Consider the following 19,858-nt stretch of genomic DNA (forward strand, 5'->3'; position numbering starts at 1 on the left):
TAGCTCTCGTTCGCTCCTCCCTCCCTCCCTCTGTCCCTCGTAGCTGCCCCCACCGACCCTTCCCGACCTCCTCGTCTTTGCGGGGCGGCCCCGCCGCCATCTTGAGGGGGAGCTGCGCGTGCGCGGAGCGGCGCGGCGCGTGCGCGGTGTAGCGTGGGAGCAGGAGCGATGGGGCTGGGGCAGAACAGCGCTGTGCGGGGTACGGTCGGCCGCGGGTGCGGGGCACGGCACGGCTGGGCTAGGCTGGGCGTGCGGGATGGGGTCGGCCGGCGGTGCGGGGTACGGGCCGGTCGGGGGTGCGGGGATTGAAGGAGGGCAAGGACGGGGCCACCCCGCGGGGGTGGTGGGGGGCGGCTCCGCCCCGCGTCTCGCGCCCCGCCGGACCCCTGGGACAAAATGGCGGCACCCCTTTTATCCCTACCCTGCCCTCCCCCCGCGGGACGCGCTGCGCCCGGGCGGGGCTGGAAGCGGCCGGGGCCATCCGCACAACCATAAAATGCCCTCTGCGGTGTGGGGGCCCGGCCCGCGGGCCTTGAGTAACCTCCCTGGCCCCTTGTGAGAGCCCGGACCCGCCGAGCTACTCACCGGGCCCTTGCGGGCACTTTAGCCCTGGGAGCGGACCCGGCCTCTCACCAGGTTTTATCTGTGCTAGAGACAGCCCGTTTCAGGCACCTTTGTTTTATTTCTGCCTTTCCACGTGTTTGAGTGTAAATGTCATGAAAACCTGTAAATTTCAGGAGGTTTGCCTGGCTCTCAAAGGCCGATACTGTACAACAGAGGTAACGGTGGCATTTGCGCTGCCTAATTATTGACCTGAACCGTGCCTGAGATAGCGTTACTTGTTTTAAATGCTATTGCACAACCGAATGGGATGAAAGAGTTGGGGTGGTTGGAGGACAGAACAGAGTCCCTATTACCTAATGTTTTCTAAAAAGTGAGCTTCACCTGCTTGATTGTGCTTTTCCACTTGCAAAGGTGCTCGAGGTTTATGTGCTTAATTCAGTGGGCCGATAGTTTTGGCTTGTTTTCTTTCGGGGTGGAGAGTACACTGCTGGTACACTGTTGGCAAAGACAGTCAAAAATGGGTTGTCGTGATGGAAGGCCGTGCTTATTAAAACAATGAAAGCACTGAGGATGACTTGGTAATAGTTTGCATCCAGGTTGTGTTCCTAAGGGCAGCTTGCTGTCATTTGTAAGCTTGCAAGAATTAGAACAGTTCCTATACATTAGGAATTGAGAAGAAAAACTTTTTGAGCATGGGAGAAGAGCATACTCCTAATCAAACTGCAAATATCCTTCTTGTCTCAGGGAAGCAGGGGGAACAACTGATGGGAGCAGTCCTAGAAGCTTCTGTGTTTAGGAGGAGACAAGGTTAGGTTATTGTGATTTCTGACAAGATTAAACTTGAAAAGTGCCTGGTGACTGGCCGGTCACAGTTCTTTCTCCAATTTGCGTGTGTCTCAGGCTGATGAAATTTTGAAATCGTTTATTCCACTGCTGAAAACTAGACACCAGAACTTTACTGTGTTTTTGTGAGATTTAATTCCTGGTAGTAATTTTGGAGTTAATTACTTCTGTGCATTTGTGCCCTTTGGAAGGCAGTGAGTAGTGCAGCTAATGCTTTTTGTTGTGAGAGGTGTGGGTGGTTGCAGGCGTGACCCCACATCGACTACAGACCTGATCACAATGACTTGTGCTGCTAACTGGCAAAATCCAACATTCTTTCTCCCTCAGGTGGCCTCTTTATGGCTTCAGTTAAATTAAACTTGCCAGTCATAATCCCGTGTTTTGTGGATGCTGTGGAGTGGTAGAAGTGATTTTGTCAGCTTGACTGCTTGGCTTTTCCTGTTAGGCTTTTTGCACAGCCAGTTGTCCTGGATGACTCTTCAGCATGGCTTTTGGTTGTGGACAGTGACACTACTGGACTATCATAAACAACTCTTCTGCAATAGTAGTCTCTTAATTGGCAACAAAATGAGGAGAAAAATGCTTGAGAGTTACAAGCACTTCTGGAGACATAAAGTATGGGGTTTCATGTTTGGAGTTATTACTCTGTCACTTTTGAATAATATAAACATTTTCTAAGCAGCAGAGGTAACTAGAAAATTGCTTCTTAGGACTGTCTTGGACTAACTTTTTGGGATGAAGCTCTCTCTCCTATTGCCAGTTCCTGGAATGTGAATTGATCTGTGTCCTAACAAGGATCTTGTACTCCTGGTGGATGTAAGACCACCTCAGTTTCTTCTTGTGCTTCTCAGTGCAGATGGCAAATGCCTGTTCTTCCTGCAGATAAAATCTATCTGAGCTCTCTGGCAGGACCAAAAACTACCTCTGTAGCCTGGATCTGGAAATACCCAGAGCAGTGTTCTAGATGTTTAGAGAAGAGGGGAGAAACTGATCTAAATAAATCTCTTTTCCATTAGGATATATCCAAGGAATACAGAAGAGAAAAAATTTCTATCATTGGCTTGTTGCTGTTCTCATCTTCTGATTTTTTTTGTTTACTTCCGTGTGCTGCCTCCTGGGACTTCCCTTCTCTTCTCTTTGCGTGTTAATTTTCCTGGAGTTTTAGCCGAGCTGTTTTCCATTGTTTAGTGATTATGAGATGGAAACAACTTTTCTGTCATGTTACACAAGCCTGTAGTGTCTTGTCTTGTAGTCACTTGTATCACTGTGTTTTTGTATTATGCTAGAATTGGGAATTCTTTAATAATGACTCAAAAGTTGCTCCTACCGCTTTTTATTTTATAAAGAAATAAAAAACCCCTTGACATTCCACATCAGTTTCACCCTGTTAACAGATGCCTTGTGTGTGACCTTATGAGTTTGGCAGCAAACTGCTGAATTGGCACCAGAGATCTCTTGAAACAGCATTTAAAATCATCTGAAAGGTGTTTTCCTTCCAGGTGCATTTTATGGTTGACTTAGAAAGATGAAATGAGCATTCAGCTTTTCCAGATCTGTTTGTGAAAAAAGACAACAGTTGAGGACAAAACTTACTGCCTCTGAAACCCTGCAGATGATTTAAGAGAGAGTCTTTTGATTAAGTTAAAAAACTTCTCCTAAAATTTCATGATGTTTATTAAGGCAGCGCTAGAATTTAAAAAATAGGCTGCTTTAAATGTATTGTCAGTTGATATAATTTTCTAGCCTGACACAGCTCCAGAGAAGCAGTGGAAAAAAAGCTAATACAGTAGAGAAGACATTGCTCTGTTATGAGAAAAAATACCTGAAGCTGTTTGTATGTGTATAAGTTGCCCGAGTGTGTAACAGATGACTCTGGCCCTTGGGAGAAGAGGTAGAGGATCACAGCAATACAAGATAACAAATTAATCATCTCTGCTTGTTGTGCGTGGCTATGTGAGGGCTGGCCCAAGGGATGGTCAGAAGCATCTGGGTTAGCTGCAGATGTGCAGAACAGCTCTTCTGACTGTGCTGCTGAATTTTTTAGTACAGACTTTTCCTGCTTGCTGTGTGAGTCACAGAAATATCACCAAATATTTTTTTTTTTCTCTTCTGGTTTGCTAAGCTGACCTGGACTTCTGGAGAGGTGCAAGAAAAGATCACCTTCCTTAAGGTGCAGCACCTTAAAAGGGTGCTTCATTTCAGGAGTCATCCTTGGTCTTCATTAGAGTCACTCCCTCCCCTGAGATTCCATAGGGAAATGGATACAGTCTACCACTGTCCCTTCATCACTTATTTAAAATTGCAGGTCAAGATTTTTTCCATCCCCAGTGCATTGGCCAGCAGCGTGGGCAGTCCTTGTAATTGCTGCTTTCCTGAAAGCCCCACAACGTGCAGTCCCTTGGTTTTGCCTGCTGCTGTTGCAGCTGCATGTGACATTTCGTCAGGGGTCACTTTAAACTTGCCAGACGCAGCTTGTCCCTGAGCTTGCTGAGTACCTCCTCCCTGCCACAGCCCTGCTCAAGTGAGACAGGCAAAGGGTGCTGCAGTGGCTTTCCTTGGGAGAACCTGCTGCCTTGAATTTAAACTTGGGCTGTTTTTTTTGATTAGTTTGGGCTGTTGTGCTAAATTAAAGCGGATTTTCATAGAACCCCTTCTTTAATTTCACCTCCTCACTTCTTTACCTTATTAGAAATCTGCATTACTCTGGCTAATTTGTAAGGGGGAGATAAAGGGGGAGGACTCACTGGATGGGTATAAAACACAGAATTCACCACATGATCTCTGGGGCTTTTATTGTTTTAGGGACTTTGGAAGCAGGGAAATATGCACAAAATTCTTGGATGTTAATGATGGTTTTCTGTATCTTAATATCACCTTGTTACACAGAGGGTTTGTCACTCATTTGTGGGGGAAGTCTCAGTGTATGTTGGTCTCTTCTGCATCATTTACTAAAAAAAGGAACTCTGAAGAGTTTTTGCATCTTCTACCCTTTAGTAAGCCCCTAAAGGAATGCCTGCAAGAACTAACAAAGGGTTTTTGTCTCTAAAAAATAAACGCGTGCTATGATTCTTAAATATAATCTTTTTGGACCTTTGTTCTTTCCTCTCCACCACAGTAGGATTTAATCTAAGATGGCTTTTATTACTGGAAGCGATATATTTAATAATTTTTCCATTGCCAAACAGCTGGTTTTAGTTTTTTTAGTTACAAGATGCATTATATTAAAAGCTCCTCTCATTGCCTCTGCCTTGAGCTGTTGGTGCTGGCTGTTGTTCTTTAGTGACTTTCCTGCAACTCAAACAGACAATACAAGTTTTTTCGTGCTACAGAGTGTACTTACAGCTGGTTTAATATGCTGAACTTTGAAACAATATACTACCCGTGTGGATATCAGTTTCCCAAATAAAAGGTTAAAAAAAACCCCCAAAAACCAACCAACCCAAAAAAACCCCAGAACCCTGCCAAGTTAATCCTCACCCTTGTGTAGAAGGGACTTGGGTGAAGTAGAACTCTGACTGGTAGAAAGGAGTAGATAAACTAGGTGAGCATCAAAGGAAAATATTCTTCTGAAGTACAGAGTTACTACTACAGAACAAAAACATTTTTTGGAAAGTAAAGATGTTGCTGCAAGCATGAAGACTTTTACTGCTGAGTAGTTTCAATAGAACATTGTGGTCAAAAATTGACAGTCTCTCATTTTTTCTTTTATTCTAGTCGAATGGATCGCTGCGGTCTCCTTAGCTGCCGGAGCAGCTGCCGTTGGGTATCTAGCTTACAAAAAATTTCTCTCCAAAGACAAATGCTGCAAAGCAATGGTGAATCCCCATATCCAGAAGGATAACCCCAAGGTAGTCCATGCGTTTGACATGGAAGATCTGGGAGACAAGGCTGTGTACTGTCGTTGTTGGAGGTCTAAGAAGGTAAGAAGAGACGACTGAACGGTCCAATGTAGTTCATGTGCACGCATCTTTCAGCAAAACTATTTTTAAACTGCTTTATTTAGAGGAAACTAACTTCTTTCCACCTAAACTACTCTGCAGTGAGATGTAGCAGTATTTTAATCCGTAAAACTATGCAGATTTATGCTGGTGCTCAGAGTAAAGACTGCAGATCAGTGCTGACAGTGGAAGAATGTTTCTGTAGCTCTGAAGATCTCTTGAGAGGAGAGCCACTGTCTAGAGCACGATCATGAATGACAGATAACAACATTTCGTGTGACATTTGGTGTGCTACCTGTGCTAATACTGTGGCTTATCCAAAACTATTGGCCTGTTGGCAGTAGGAGCTCAGGAACCACAGTCTGAGAGGACCTTAAACACCTTTTTTTTTGGAGAAAGTTGGAAGCTTACTCAGTCATAAGGTACCTTGCCACTAGTGCATAGTGCATGGCAGTGCAATCACAATGGCATAGTTTAAACTTCTATTTCTAAGCAATTAAAACTCTGGCCTAGACACTGGCCCAGCTTACTTGCATTTGAAGTTGAATTGCCTCAGTTGCCTAAAATTAGTGGTAACCTAGCCTTTCAATAACACTGCCTCACATTTAAATCTGATCTTAGAGATGCGTGACTCTTGATGTAGCTGAGATGTGTACAGTTTATCTACAGTGGGAGTTCTGGGATGATTAGCCCTGTCTGTTTATCTCTAGTGCATGTTTGAAAGGTTTCTTAGAATGTGCTAATGTGTGGAGACTGAAATAATACAGGCCTTCCAAGCCAGATAACTGCCTTGAAATTTAGCTCTCTGTACATCACTGAACTGAATAATAGACTTGTCAAGTCTTAGACACTGGTCTAATCAGGCCATACTCAGCTGTTTTCTGGGTGCTGTAAGTTCTGGTTCTTGCTGTTGTCAGATCTGACTTCATTACCTTGTGGGTAACTGAGGAGCTTGCACATTTGTAGCAGAATTTGGTTTAGCAGTAAAATACTGCTAAGAATTAAGCAGCATCATGACTTGATTCTGAAATAGTCCTGTGGAGATGGTCTTGTCTTCTCTGTTCTGTCTAGGGTCTGAACTGAAAAACACACAAAACTAACCTGAACCTTGGCATTTGTGCTTTCTGCTTCCTACTCAGTTTTCTAAACAGAAATAGAAGATAGTGTCTGGTTATAGCAGTTGCATTGCAGCTCCTGCCAGTTATTTGCCATTGTTTGATATTATCTTTTTTTTGTGTGAAATAAAAACCTTAAGAAGTACATTTTTGCACAGTTCAGGAACATATTGTCCTACTGAATTAGGGCTCTAGTCACACAAAAGGAAGTAGATGGGGCAATAATGTGTGTGTTCTTAGAACTCTGTTCTGAAAAGTCTTGTAAAGGCATTAAGGAGGTCAGTGGAAATTTTGGGAAGCATTTGTTTTCTTTTACCGGTGTTTAATGATGAGTATTTGAGTCAGAATGTTCTGTTCCAAAGACAGTAGTTTACAGTTTTGCTGCCTTCCTCTTGCCCTGATGGCCTGACCTCGGAGGATGGGTAGCATAATCTCTAAGATGGTGTATGTGCTTCTTCTCATGTTCCCTCATTGCCAAGCAGTGATCAAATACATCATTCTCACACGCTTGTCATCTTTGGAAATTGTCAGATAGCATTATCTGGTTCTTACAGTTCTCAAACTGTTAAAATTTGTGATAATGTGCTGTCAAAGTGTGGAATGTGTGCGCTTCCAATGTGGGAAATCAAAATTACTTCAAACGCATTAAGTACCTGCTGTGTTTTTGTTCTATAAGTGGTGTGTAAAATTTAGAAGAGATGTCCTTTTGTATCAATGTGTGTACTTCTCCTCAGATTTCACCTCACCTGAGGCATGAAGCTGTTAATAGAGCCACTAGTGTTAGGAACCATAGGCTACTTCTGTTGCCCTGATGTGCACTTATGCCTCAGGGTGTTCCTCCTCTACAGGGAATAACAACACGGTTGGACTATACCAGGGTATTTTGGAGTAACTCTTGAAAAAGAGCAGGATTATTTACAGTTGAGTTTTTTTTGTTTTGGTTTGGTTTTTTATTCCAAAATAGTGTACTTCAGAGGCTTTTGTGCTGACCAGTGTCTTTGTGGAGTGTATGTGTTTAAAAAAACCCCACATATGGAATCTTCAAATAAATCTGTCTTGGGGTGTAATTATCTGTCAATAATAGGTAGGTAGTTCTTTTAAATGACCCTTTTCTGTTCAGTGCAGTTGTCAAGTTCCGTGAAGAAACCCAGTGTTCAAACTTATCAGTGTAGAGGCAGTAGTTTTGTCCTGAAACTAAACTGTAATTAAAGTTAGAACACTTGTTTTCTTCCTTGTCTTCATTTTTAACTGTGTGAGATGGGGGAGGGGAGACTTAATTTCCTTTCTTTTACAATGACCTGCAGCCTCTGTGTCTTCCAGAGAAGTATTAGTCCCCAGTCTGTGGGTTGAGGAATATTGCTGCAGACTATCAGCAGAAATAGAGGTAGAGAATCCAAGCCTGTTTGGTGTCAAGGGAAATCAGCTGAGCTGTCCAGATCAGTGCACAATTCCCCCTCAGGGTTTGAGCTCTGGCCACTACTGCTAGCCTGCTTTATGTTAATCAGGGATGAACACATGGTGTCAGGCCAGGGATTCATCTATTCAGTAACTGGGCTTCAAAGTGACCACCAAGCAGGGGCTCTGGAAAAGGGTGTTTGGTTTGGTCTTTCTCCTGAGAAACTGAAATCTGGTGTACCAGCCCCTGGGAGCCAGTGTTTCTGGGCCCAGCTGACCAGTAGGATGAATTCAGAGCAGTCAGCATTGGTAGCTGTTAAAGATGTCTTGATGCTGAAGCCTATGAATCCTGCTATTTCTGTCACTTGCACAGTTGAAGTGATGATGTTGCTGCAGCTGAACCTTGGGCTTGCCTCCTTGGAGCTTGTGAAATGTTAATGTCTGGTGGAAGCTGTGTTGATGCTTCTGGGAAGACCAGCATACTGCAGTGTTGCATGGAAAAACAACTGGCCCAGGAACTTCTGGGTTGGAAGCTGGTCAGTGTCTCATGAACATAAAACTCCTGTTTGCTCAGATTTTGTCCAAGTATCTGTCAGTATTTACTCATTGAGTCACAAATGACTGATGGGATGATAAAGCATGGATCAGCTTACATGAGCATTCTCTGAATTCAAGGTTTCTTTATTCATAAACATCACCTGAGACTTTTAGTGTAGGTTTTAACATTTTGTAACTGAAAAAACAAAAAAACCCCACCTGACCTCTCCTTCCATTCCAACACTACCCTACAGAGCAGGTGAGGTTATTTTTAAACCTCTGTATATTGTTTCATTATATTGGTTTCGTGCAGTACTTTGAAATTTTTTATTCTAAGCATGGGTGATAGGGTATTAATGTTTTAAAAGGCTGTGACTCAGGCATGAACACTGGGATTGGTGGAGCATTGAAGACCAACTGTGATGGTACTGCAAGGGAATACTGCTGTTGCAAAGGCAAAAATGGAATAATGCCCAACTTTGATTCCCATTACTTCTAAGCAAACGAAATAGTAACTGAAAGCAAAATACCAGTGTGTGATTTCTGTGATTGTCTCCAGAGTTTCCTATAAGAGGAGGCATAGCCTTGAAATACGTCCTTGAGAAGTGATGGGATCTGTCCTCATTCTTGCTACCTCACAGAATGTCTTTTGGCTCTTGTATGTGAAAAGGGCTGCCCAGAAACAGAGTGGTTGTCACCAAGTCTGGGACTTGGGCAGTTACAGCTGGCTGGAGTTGTCCCTGTAGTTCTTGCTCTGACCAGCCTGTTCTAGGGTGGGGTTTGGTTTGTTTTTGGTTTTTGTTTTTTTTTTTTTAAAAGGAACAAACATTTCTTGAAATTACTTCCAACTGACATGGCTCTTAAGGGCAGCACTGAGGAAGTGCAGCTTATTTCCATTAGCCAGTCAGAGTACTAATGTGGAAGCCAGCTTGTGCAAAGGGACAGTTGTGTGGATGAGATAAGCTGTGTCAGGATGGAGCAAGGCTGGCTCACCACTCTAGCTGTCTGGAGTCAGGACTAGTATGTACATGTGTCTCTCATTTAAGAGGTGAGCTAAGGAAACTGTCCTTTTTCTTATCATATGCTATGGAAAACCGGGGAAAAAATGGAGCTAAGGATCTCTTCGTGTTTCTCTTTCTCACCCCACTTTCCATCTGGTACTGCACTCAGCTCTGGCTGTCACCTGGGAAAATGGAGTGTGGGGCAAGGTTGAGAGCAAGGTGCTCCAGGTAGGTTATAGTTGAAGGTCTGCTCAGGCTGCACTTTGCTTATGCTGGCCTGAGGCAGGAACACCAAACAGAGTGCAGGTTAGTGGCTGCTTTTCTAGAATGAGCCTCTTGTCCACTCTGTAGTAACGAGGGTAAAACTAGCATTCAGCCAAAACTCTGGGATACCTGAATTGCCAGCACAAAAGCTGTAGTCTGTGGTTGCAGTGGATTCAATGAGAAAATGTCTAACAAACTTTCGGTCTAGGTTCTTAATTCTGTCTCTGGATGTACTTTAGATGTGTTTATATTTTCTTTTTTCAGTTCCCACTTTGTGATGGCTCTCACACAAAGCACAACGAGGAAACTGGCGACAACGTTGGGCCTCTGATCATCAAGAGGAAGGAGGCGTAGAGTGGACAGTGGAAGCTACAAAATGAATGTCTGACAAATCCTCTGCTCACTTGTAATTGGGGGGAAAAACCCCCACGAATCCTTTGTCGTGTCACTGAAGACTTCCCAATGTAGTATATACATTAGGCTTCAGCATGTGTATTTTCTCTGGTGCTTGTTGTCCTTCAATCACTACAATGCATAATTTACTAAATAGTCATGGTTTAAATTTTTGGTCCTGTAAAGTGTGTGTACCCTCTCACTGAGTATGCAACCAAGATGACGCACAGAATGTACTTCTTTGGGAAATGTGTATTAAATTATTTTCAAATACATGTATATCAAAAGGTAGATCCTAAAATCTTGGAGAGGTTCTAAAGTCACAAAGCTGGGTAGATTTCCATGTAAAAGGCAGTGGCAGGGAAGAAATCATGGTCTCAAAATGCAGCTTAATCTCTGATGATTATGCTGCATTTTCTGCAGGTGTCATGTTTGGCCTGTTGCACTGCTGTGCTGTGTGGCTTCCGTAGAAGAATGAATTCAAAATTGCTAGCTATGAACAGGCAACAGAAAAGGCTGATAGTAAGATTGGGTTAGAGGGCAACTTTACAGCAGTATTGAAATTTGATTCTACTTCCATATGGTATCAAGAAGATATTATCCAAACCTGTATTTAGAATAGGATTAGGAAAATGGTCTCTGCGAGAGCTTCCTTAATAGACTAGGGAATGACACAAAGTGCACTGAGGGGGGTGGACAGGGGGTGGCAGGGTTGTCTTTGCTGCCAGAAAACCTTAGTTTAACTTGCAGTCTCAGAGTGAAGCCAACTTCCCCAGACCACAGGGCACTTCTGTGGGGAGGCTATGCCAATTGATTCCAGAATCTAAAAAAACACTCTAAAACCCCCACGCATCATCACAGTCTGCTTCACCATGGGTCTGGCCGTGGTGAAGCTCTCCAGAGCTGGAGAGCTCTTCCCGCTGTGGAGGGAGGAGGCATACCTTTCTTACTGTGTGGCCTTAGGCTCTATGTGTCTTAAATAACTCCTGCCTCCCTGGGCTGTTAATGTGGTTTAGCTGATTTTGCCAAAAAAACCCTGGCATGGACGAGGAAAGGCTTTGGGAACAGATGGAAACAGAAAAGGAAGGAAGGAAAAGACAGAGCTCTTACCCTCCTTTCCTATGGCACTCGTCTACTTGTCTGGCATGGTTGCATTAATGGCTGTCATGTTGGTTTCCTTAAATTAAATAGCTTTGATTTATTAACATGAAAATGACTACAAAGCAAAACCCAAAGAGTGGGGTGGCAGAATGCAGTTTTTTAATAAACCCAGTCTGTTTAACTGCGGCCTTTGCAAGATTGAGCACTTGATGTCCTGGGACAGAAACTACCTCAGGGCTGGATGAAAGGCCTTGCTAAGAAGCTGGCATTTTAACCTGCACCCGTAAGGGTTCTTCAGATGATTGGAGCAGTAAAGGGTTTGTTTTTTTTATTTTTAAGGGTTGTTGGTATGACTGGTTAAGACTGAGGATGGTGTTTTGCATATTCTTTATGTGAAGCTTTCGGAGGCTGAGGTCTTGGCCAACTGGTCTGAACTTGGGCAGAAGGCTCAAAAAGTAGAAAAGGCTGCATAGGTCGAGAAAGGATTCATAGGTGGAATATTGTAGTAGGGGCACCTCTACTTGAAGTTGCAGTCAAATATGTTAGTTTATCTTTTCTGCTTGTCTTGAGTGTAAAGGTACTTGTTGGTTTTTTTTTACTTGGCCAAGTACCAATGCATACGGAGAGTTGTTTTACCCTTAAATTATTGAATACCTTGCTTTTATCCAAAGCAAAGTAACTTCTGTATTATTATGACACTGAATATTTCTGTATTTTTGTCAAATACACATTTGAGCTCATCTTAATCTCGAGGCTGTAATGTCTGTGTTCTCATGGGTGTCCATTCTTTCAATGGAGTTACACTGTGAGTAGTGCTGTACACCAGTGCTGCTGTAGTCATAAACCCATGTCTGGGGTGGGTTTTCCTTTTGAGGCTCCTTTTTCTGTCAGCAGCAAAGCCTGGCTGCATCTGAAGGAATAGAAGTTGACTGAAAACTGCATTAATGATCTGAGAGATGAAGTAGTTTCAGATGAGTCTCCCGAGTCAAAACTATATCCTGGAGTTTGGGCATCAAGGAAGTGGGCCCCGTGGGAAGTTTTTATTCCTGGGAAGCAAAGTTGTAGAAGCTGAGTCTGTGTTGACTTACATCCTGGTGACTTTTGTTTTGGGTGTCACATTTTTGAATGTTGATTTCAAGTGGTCAGATCTTATTTTGAGGTATGTACAATTTCCCGTACTGTACCTAAAAGTTCTCATTATGTATGTGAGCTGTTTGAACATGATAATGAGCAGAGATACTTGGATTTGAGTAAACAAACTTGCCAGCAGTCTCGATGAGCATCACAGAGCACACTTCATTTTTTTCCCTTAGTACCATAATAGGGTACCATGTTCTGATGGGCTGAGTGCTTGCCTGTTCCGGTGTTTTCTGAAATCTCTTTAGTGCTTTCCTCACATAATCTCTGGAGTATGAAGTGAATTGGTTACATTTCTACAAAGTTTTAACCGTTTAAAAAATTCTGCACATGCGCAATTTTGACCTTACATTGAAACTCCCATCGGAAATGTGGTACAAATCCTCTTGAAAACAGTGAAGAATTCCTCCCCCAGAGTAAAACTTTCTGTTCCTCGACATGTAAGTGGTTCTTGGGAAGGTGAACAAATTAAAATACCGATTCTTGAGTAACTGAGTGTGACTCATCAGTCTAAATGTCAAATATTTGAGTGCTTCTAGAGTCAGCATCCTTAAAGAGGAAAGGCTGAGCATTGTTAACCTGAAGGATAATGATGTGGTGGAGGCCAGCACTGCAGTCACTGCGCTGCTCTGCTGGGAGGACAGAAACATTGTGCAGTGGGGCCTCCATGAGGGCAGTGCTGGTTTAGGAGCTTTCTCTGCAGCCATATATTTAGGGGGTTTCAGCAGCAGTGCTGGCTGGCTGAGTCCAGGCATCTAGAAGTGCTGCATAAGTGTGTTAGGGACTGAGCAGCTTTTCATGCACAGAGACTCATGCACTTTGAGTCCAGGAGTTGTATTGCCAGTTCCCCAACAGCTGGCTTCAGAGCTGACTGCAGGCCTTGCTAAAGTCACCATACTGTTGCAGTTCTGGCGCTGCTGGGGGCTGTAAAAACTTTGTGCAGTTGTGCAGCAGTTGGACTGGGATTTTCCTTTCAGTGCAATGCTGCTAAAGACATGGAAACATGAGTTCAGTGCTGTATCACAGTTGCTCAGTCCAACAAATTGAAAAATATCGTATAATAGCAGGAAGGATAAGAACATAGGCATGAAACTAAACATTGGTGTTGCAAAGAAACTTTGTCAGCTGGCTTTTGTTTCAAGTCCTGAAGCTTTGAGGCTGACAAAACCCACCCTGAGCCCTGACTGGATTAGACAGAGGGGCACAGTCTCCCAGCTGCATGTGGGCAGAGAGGGGATGTCCAACACCACTGCCAGCAGGCTGAGTTTATTGGTGATCAAAATCTCTATGTCATGCAGACCTACTGAAAAGACTAGATGCCTTTTCCTTGTTGCTGACACACATTCAGCCCAGCAGGGTTAGATACCTGTTCCCTTAATTGCTTTCTGCACCCAGACGTGTCTGCTCCAGTTTTCCTGCATTGGATGAGCAGCTTCTCTGCACTGTCAGGTGAATAATCATTTTCCTAGAGCCATGATTAATTTAGGATGGGTACCAGGGGCTGCTGTTTGAAGCTCTCAGCTGCTTGTTTTCTGTAGCTGCGCTGCCAGCAGCGTGTGGTGCGTTTCTAGGTACGATGATTTCCAAGCTGCCTGATGCTGAGACTAATGCAGAGATCAGCTGAATAAACACTAATAAACATATAAATAAAGAAAGAAGAAGAGGAAAAATGAGAAAAAAAAAAAAGGTGGCAGATGGGAGGAGAGCATAAGCTAGAAGATTTATCATGTAACAGCACTATGTGGTAGCAAAAAAAGGGCTAAATCAAATGACAAAATGGTGTGTTGCATTTCATTCTACACCTTACCAGAGCCGAGTATAAGATGTACAAAGTGTCTGTTCATTAGTGTCTGGGACTAGGCAGTTCTGTTAGCCAAAACTCTTGCTCCTCAGAGTCAGAGGTGTTACGTGCTCCAGCAAACATCTGTGGTTTTTCTTTCTGAATTGTTTGTGAAATCCCACAGTAGTGGACAGAAAGCAACATACACTTGTGCCATGAGTCCTGCTAACGGTCTAATGTTCCTCCACCCCCCCCTTTGTAAACTGTTTAATTAGATAAGCAATTACAATAAATAGAAGGAGTATTTAACAGTGTGGTCACAGAAGTCAGTAAAATCACAGTAGGTTTACACGACTGTAGCAAAGCAGGATGCAGTCTGCCTTTCCACGTACAGTTTGGACTGGTAAGAAAGGATTTATCAGGCTGTTTCCTTTGATACACAGAAACTGAAGGTCTCACATAAGCACACAGAGATCATGTGTCTTGTTATGTTTTTCCCAGCTGAAGACTGAACAATCTCTCCTGTCCAATTTGATACTGCGCTGCCCTTAATCCACTCTGCTCTGCATCCTTTTTGTTATGCAGACTGCAGTTTTCTTTTGCTGTGGCCTTAATGCGTGGCACATTTATACAAAAAAATAAAGTGCCTTCTGCTCTCTGGGAGAAGCCTGTGCAAAAGAAAAAGGAGCTTTCTGAGTGTCCCAGAAATTACAACTTTAATGTGTGAAGCATTCAAAATTCAGTGTACTGCAAGGGTCTGCTCAGTAACTGCAATGTTTGTTCCATTCAGTCAAGTCAGCTGGCAACAGAAAGGCAGCAAAATGAATTATAAGGTAACTGACTGCATAGCTTTTCTCAAATTCATTTCTACAACTGGCAAATATCACCAGACATGGCTATGACATGGTCAAGATGCACTGTCTGTTCACTGCTGAGGCTCTTGCTCAAGACTCGGGTACCGAAACAATGGTCAGCGCAGACTTTCACTGAAGTAATTAAATCTGTTGCTCTTTTCAAACAGTGTGATCTTGCTTTTTCAATCTCATTCTTGGGTCCAACAGCTGTGCGGGTTAAATTACTTTTTAAGGGTTGTGATTCTGTTGCTTTGCAGATAAATTCTGGCAGTAGAATGCCATTTAAAAAAGAGACTTTTGATGCCAGTGGGTTTAAACAATAAATAGGTGTTCAGTTTTGCTGCACGTGGAGGCAATGTAAGTCCCCTCTAGGGAAAGACAAACAGGCATTTTAAATAAACCTCTTGGCCTGTTAATAACCCTAAATCAAGTCCTGGGGTTATCCTAAAGCGTTAGGATGTGACTCATAAAATGTCATCATGCATTTGTAAACCCTGATAGTGATAAAACACTGTACTTGGAAAATCTTTAGAAGGACAAAGGGAGTATCTGTACCTACCTATAAGCCATGAAATCAGGAAATGGTACCAAAGACTTTGATCTAATCTCTCTGTTTCAGAAAGAACCACAACTTCTTACTCAAGGATGTCAAAGCACACACATTTCTCATTGCCATTTTGCAGGGCTGGAGGCAGCTACAGCATGTTGCATCTATATAGACTCTCCACAAATCATATTTTACTTCCATCCTCTGCACCGATAATCAATGGTATATTCCTATTCACTGTGAGAGACCAAGCATGGAAACTGGACTCAATATGTGGCATGCTGAGGATACACAGAGCAACAAAATGAGGTCTTTTTCCCTCAACAACCTTCCTGCTGCTGCCCAGTGTTTTGTTGGCTTATTTTGGCTGCAGGTGCATGCTGGGCCAATGATCTCAGTCAACTGTTAACAGCGACTTCAGGATCTCTTTCTTGGGCCATGACAGCCAGTTCAGTGTCAGCATCAAAGAGCTTTGGTTTGGATTGTTTTCCTCCAAGTGCGTTACCACTTAGAGGTTTATCCACCCTAAAGCTCCTATGCCAATATTGTGCCTTTTGTTCAGTTTTTTGAGATCCTGCAGGACTTCATTGTCTTTGGCATGGTATTTGACTGCCCTAAGGAGGTCAGGAATATCCACAGACCTCGAGACTTTGTGCACACTCCCTTCTGCGGGTTTTACATGAAGATGTTGAATAAAAGCAGTCTCAGCAAACATCCACTGCAGCGTCCTCTACCACAAAAGCCCTTCCATTTGCTTTACATCCCCTAACCTCCTCTCTTTTCAAAAATGAACCTTTCCTCCAAATACTCTGCTTAGTTCCTTCAAGAAAATAAAGAAAAAAAAATTAAACCCAAGAAAATAAAATCCAAGGATTCTGAGGAAGAAAAGAACTATTGAAATGAGCTTCTCACTTTTATAGTCCTTTTATCTTTCTAATTCAAAACAGACATCCCAAAATTTACAGCTGCGATTCTGATTGCAGAAAAGGTGATCCAGAAATTACACAACTGCCATGAGTTAAACTCACAGTAATTTTTAAAATGTACTATATTATTCCCAGAGAATGTAGGTTGGCTTTTGACAGCATCCTTTTGTTTCCATTCTGGAAAACCCCAGATGTACCAGTTGCCAGGGAGGACAGTAGTGTCAAAGAGTTTGCATCAGTTTGCCAAGTAAAATATTAATCATTGTGGGACCTGATGCTTAAGTGACGAGGCCATAACTAGGAAAGAAAGCAGGACAGCAACATTGAGTTTTACAGCCACAGAAGACAAGGGTAAGTTTAGATTTTCCTTTACTGAACAAGCACAAAACAGCACAGAACTTCTGTGAGTTTACCAAAGGATTAAAAGCCCTGAGCGATTTTAAGAGGGCAACACTTCTGCTGTGAAAGGGCCAAGAAAAAAACCTGCAACGCAGCTACAACTTCCACTGTGCTGTGACAGTGTCTGCCTTGTGTGGGATGAGTGGGACAGGCCCTCCTGCCTGCTGGAGCCCCACTGCAAATGCTCTCGCCTGTCCAGCTGTTTTTGCTGATGGACATTTGTTCTCAGGTCCACATGTATGGTCCAAGGCCAGCTCTGTTACAATCTGATGGGCCAGCAGAAGCTACACAGCCGTGGCCGCCCACTGCAGGAAGTGGCTTTGTGGGGGCAGCAGGGTCGACACCTCTCGCACAGACCTTGCACAGAAAACAGGGCAGAAAAGCAGTATTTTTGGTGAGCTGGGGATGAATTGGCTGTGAACTGTGCGAAGGGACAGTGAGAAATCCAGCAGTGCTTGCTGTCAGCATACCTCTGGACTACCAATATTTTGGCCAAGACCCAGCCCCACTATTTTGTTTACCTAATGTCCTCCTGCACTGCCACTGAATTATGAGCTTATTTCCTGTACTAAACGACTGTGCATCTTGCAGTTAGTTATTAACTAGCTGCTGTGTTTGAAAAAGGGCTTTATTTCAGCAGAAAGTGATTCTTTTGTAATCCTCAGTCAGTTCAGGGGAGCTGTGCAACCTGCCAGTGAGACATCCTCTGGCACGCCTGGTATTTTTTAGGCATTGTTAATCTGTACGTTTTCATCAGACTGACTGAGGCAACATTGGTTTCCAGCAACAGTGAGAAAGAGTAATCCAGAATTAAACGCAATTTTGCCAAATGCATTTGGGGGGGAGGGACTTGGAGGTGTTTCCCAATCAAATGCCCCTCCTTTAGGAGCTGTTTGCAGCCTCTCCTGCTTTCCCCTGGAGTGCAGTTGCACAGCCATGAGAAGTTTCTTTGGGAATCCTGCTGGTAGGTTCAGCTTTCAGTGCAAACTCTTACGGTATCACACTCAGTGGGGAAATGAATTATTTGCCTTTTCTGGTATTCTCTCTGTTTCATGTAGGAGAAGTTCCCAGATAAGATTAGTGAACTCCATGTGCTGAACTGTGAGGGTGGAATGAGTGAGCATAGTCTCGCGTCACTTGATTTCTATATGCATGAGTCTGACTAAAGCAAATATCAGGGGAAAGGAAAGAGTTAGTGTTTGCTTATTCCAATTACTCATGCTTTATTATTTCTTTTAATCCTCTCCAGGCCTACTTCTGTTAGCTGCAAGGATATCTACCAGCTATCTGTTGAGGACTAGGCGCTTGAATAGTCTTTAAATTCCAGTTTTATTGCCTTTTAATTCTGTTCTTTATTCCATTAGGATTTTGAGTTCAGGTAGATTGCAGTTTTAGAGGGGCGAGTTTGAAATGCCATCTCTCTTTTTCTCTCTGAGTTTAGACCCAGATCAGCTGAAGTATCTTGCATCTCTGCAGGGGGAAATATCTTTCTGTAAGGCTCAGGTTGGCATCCAAACCTTGCAGCAGCTGTTGCCACCGAGACCAGGAGCCTTTTCTCTGCCAAATGCATGCTACTTGTGGGTTTTTGTCACCATACTCCTCAGTAATTCTTGTGCAAGGGTTGGCCAGCTGTGGTATTTCTCTCGGGTGCCAGCAATCCCCTGGGAAAATTCAGCGTTGGGGATCTGAAGATAGGAGCTTACTCTTGCAGCCCTCTGACTCCTAATCTTTAGAGCTGGACAGTAATGACTGACCAGAAGGGGATATTCATGAGGGAAAAGCATTTCCTGATCGGCCTTGTTACTTCAGAAAGGATCTTGCTGAGTTGTTACCCGTTTCCCCCATCTTACCTAATTAAGAGTGTAAACCAAACTGTTTCATGAGCAATGAACTAATATATTTTGATAGATTTATATATTTTGCTCCTTCCTCTCACTCTTCAATACTCTAATTTCTCTTGTGACCTTCCTGCTCCTGTGATACTTTAATTTCCCCACTAAATCCCTCAAATTGCCATCCACTTCTCCAAACCATGTGCCACGTCTCCCAACTATAGGGAAGAGGTGGTAAGTAATAGCTGAGCTCACCACATCATCGTTTCTCTGGTGTCAGCACCAATTCCTGAATATGCATCAGCCCATTTTATAAAACCTGGGCAAACAATATATATCCGCTGAAATTCATTTTCCTGTCTCTGGTCTTGTTTTCCTGTCCTGTGTTGTACTAATGCTAAACACAACTTGATACTGGCAGATACCACAGCAAAAGTGCAGATCTAATATTCACAGAGGTCTCCTAATTTTATAAAGGAATGAAAAAGAAAAGGCAGTAATTACAGGCTGATAAATAAAGCTGATATGTGCCATAGTGAAATGTTAATAAAACCTCCCTGGCCAGGCAGTGGGCTTTGGAGTCCTGAGAGCGAATGCAGGGCCATGCACACCTTCCTCTGCCCAAGGGGAGGTAAAATTCAGATTAGATATTAATCCCTTATCCGGTTTTGATCTGGCCTTGGGCCAAGTGCGCTAACCTTCTAATCCAAGACCAGCACCTACGCTGGTAAGGCGTGGTAAGGCTCTGGTTCAGGTTCCCTCCTCGCTGTAAATATTTATACAGTTCACATGCTTCGGTTGGCTCTCACTTGCAGTCCCTCCGAATCTACTGGAGAGAAATTAAACCTCGGGGTGACGGCGAATTGCTAAAAAAATGAGGATGATTTTGGGGGGGGGGGGGGGGGTTTCAGGTTACCGAGAACCGTCGGGGGAAAGGACTCCTGCCCACCACCGCACGGCTCCGGCCGCTCTCCCGAGGGAGCGAACGCTGCCGGCCCGGCCGGGGGTGCCCGCGGGGTTGGCGTTCCCGGCCGCTCTGCGGGTCGGGGCCGGCTCCTGCTGCCTCCGCCGCTGAACCGGCGCTGCTCGGCTCGGCCTCCCCCCGGAGCCGCGTCCGCTCGGCGCCGCCACTGTCACCACAACGGCGGCAGAGCCCTCGCTGCGCCGCGGGCCGGGCCGGGCCGGGCCTGCCGGCGGAGGCGGAGCCCCGCCCGGGGCGGGGCGGCGGCGGT

At 44.0% G+C, this 19,858-nt stretch overlaps 1 protein-coding gene across 1 annotated transcript; it reads left to right on the forward strand.

Annotated features, from left to right (window-relative positions):
• Window positions 1-82: 82 nt before the first annotated feature.
• CISD1 (CDGSH iron sulfur domain 1) lies at window positions 83-15,086 on the forward strand. Its single transcript, XM_027660992.1, has 3 exons — window positions 83-199; window positions 5,122-5,327; window positions 9,922-15,086. The coding sequence occupies exons 1-3, from the start codon at window positions 169-171 to the stop codon at window positions 10,009-10,011; spliced, it is 327 nt and encodes a 108-aa protein (XP_027516793.1). The 5' UTR covers window positions 83-168; the 3' UTR covers window positions 10,012-15,086.
• The last annotated feature ends 4,772 nt before the right edge of the window (window positions 15,087-19,858 follow it).

The sequence above is a fragment of the Corapipo altera genome, unplaced genomic scaffold (genome assembly GCF_003945725.1).
Source record: "Corapipo altera isolate COAL_440 unplaced genomic scaffold, ASM394572v1 133, whole genome shotgun sequence".
NCBI lineage: Eukaryota > Metazoa > Chordata > Aves > Passeriformes > Pipridae > Corapipo > Corapipo altera.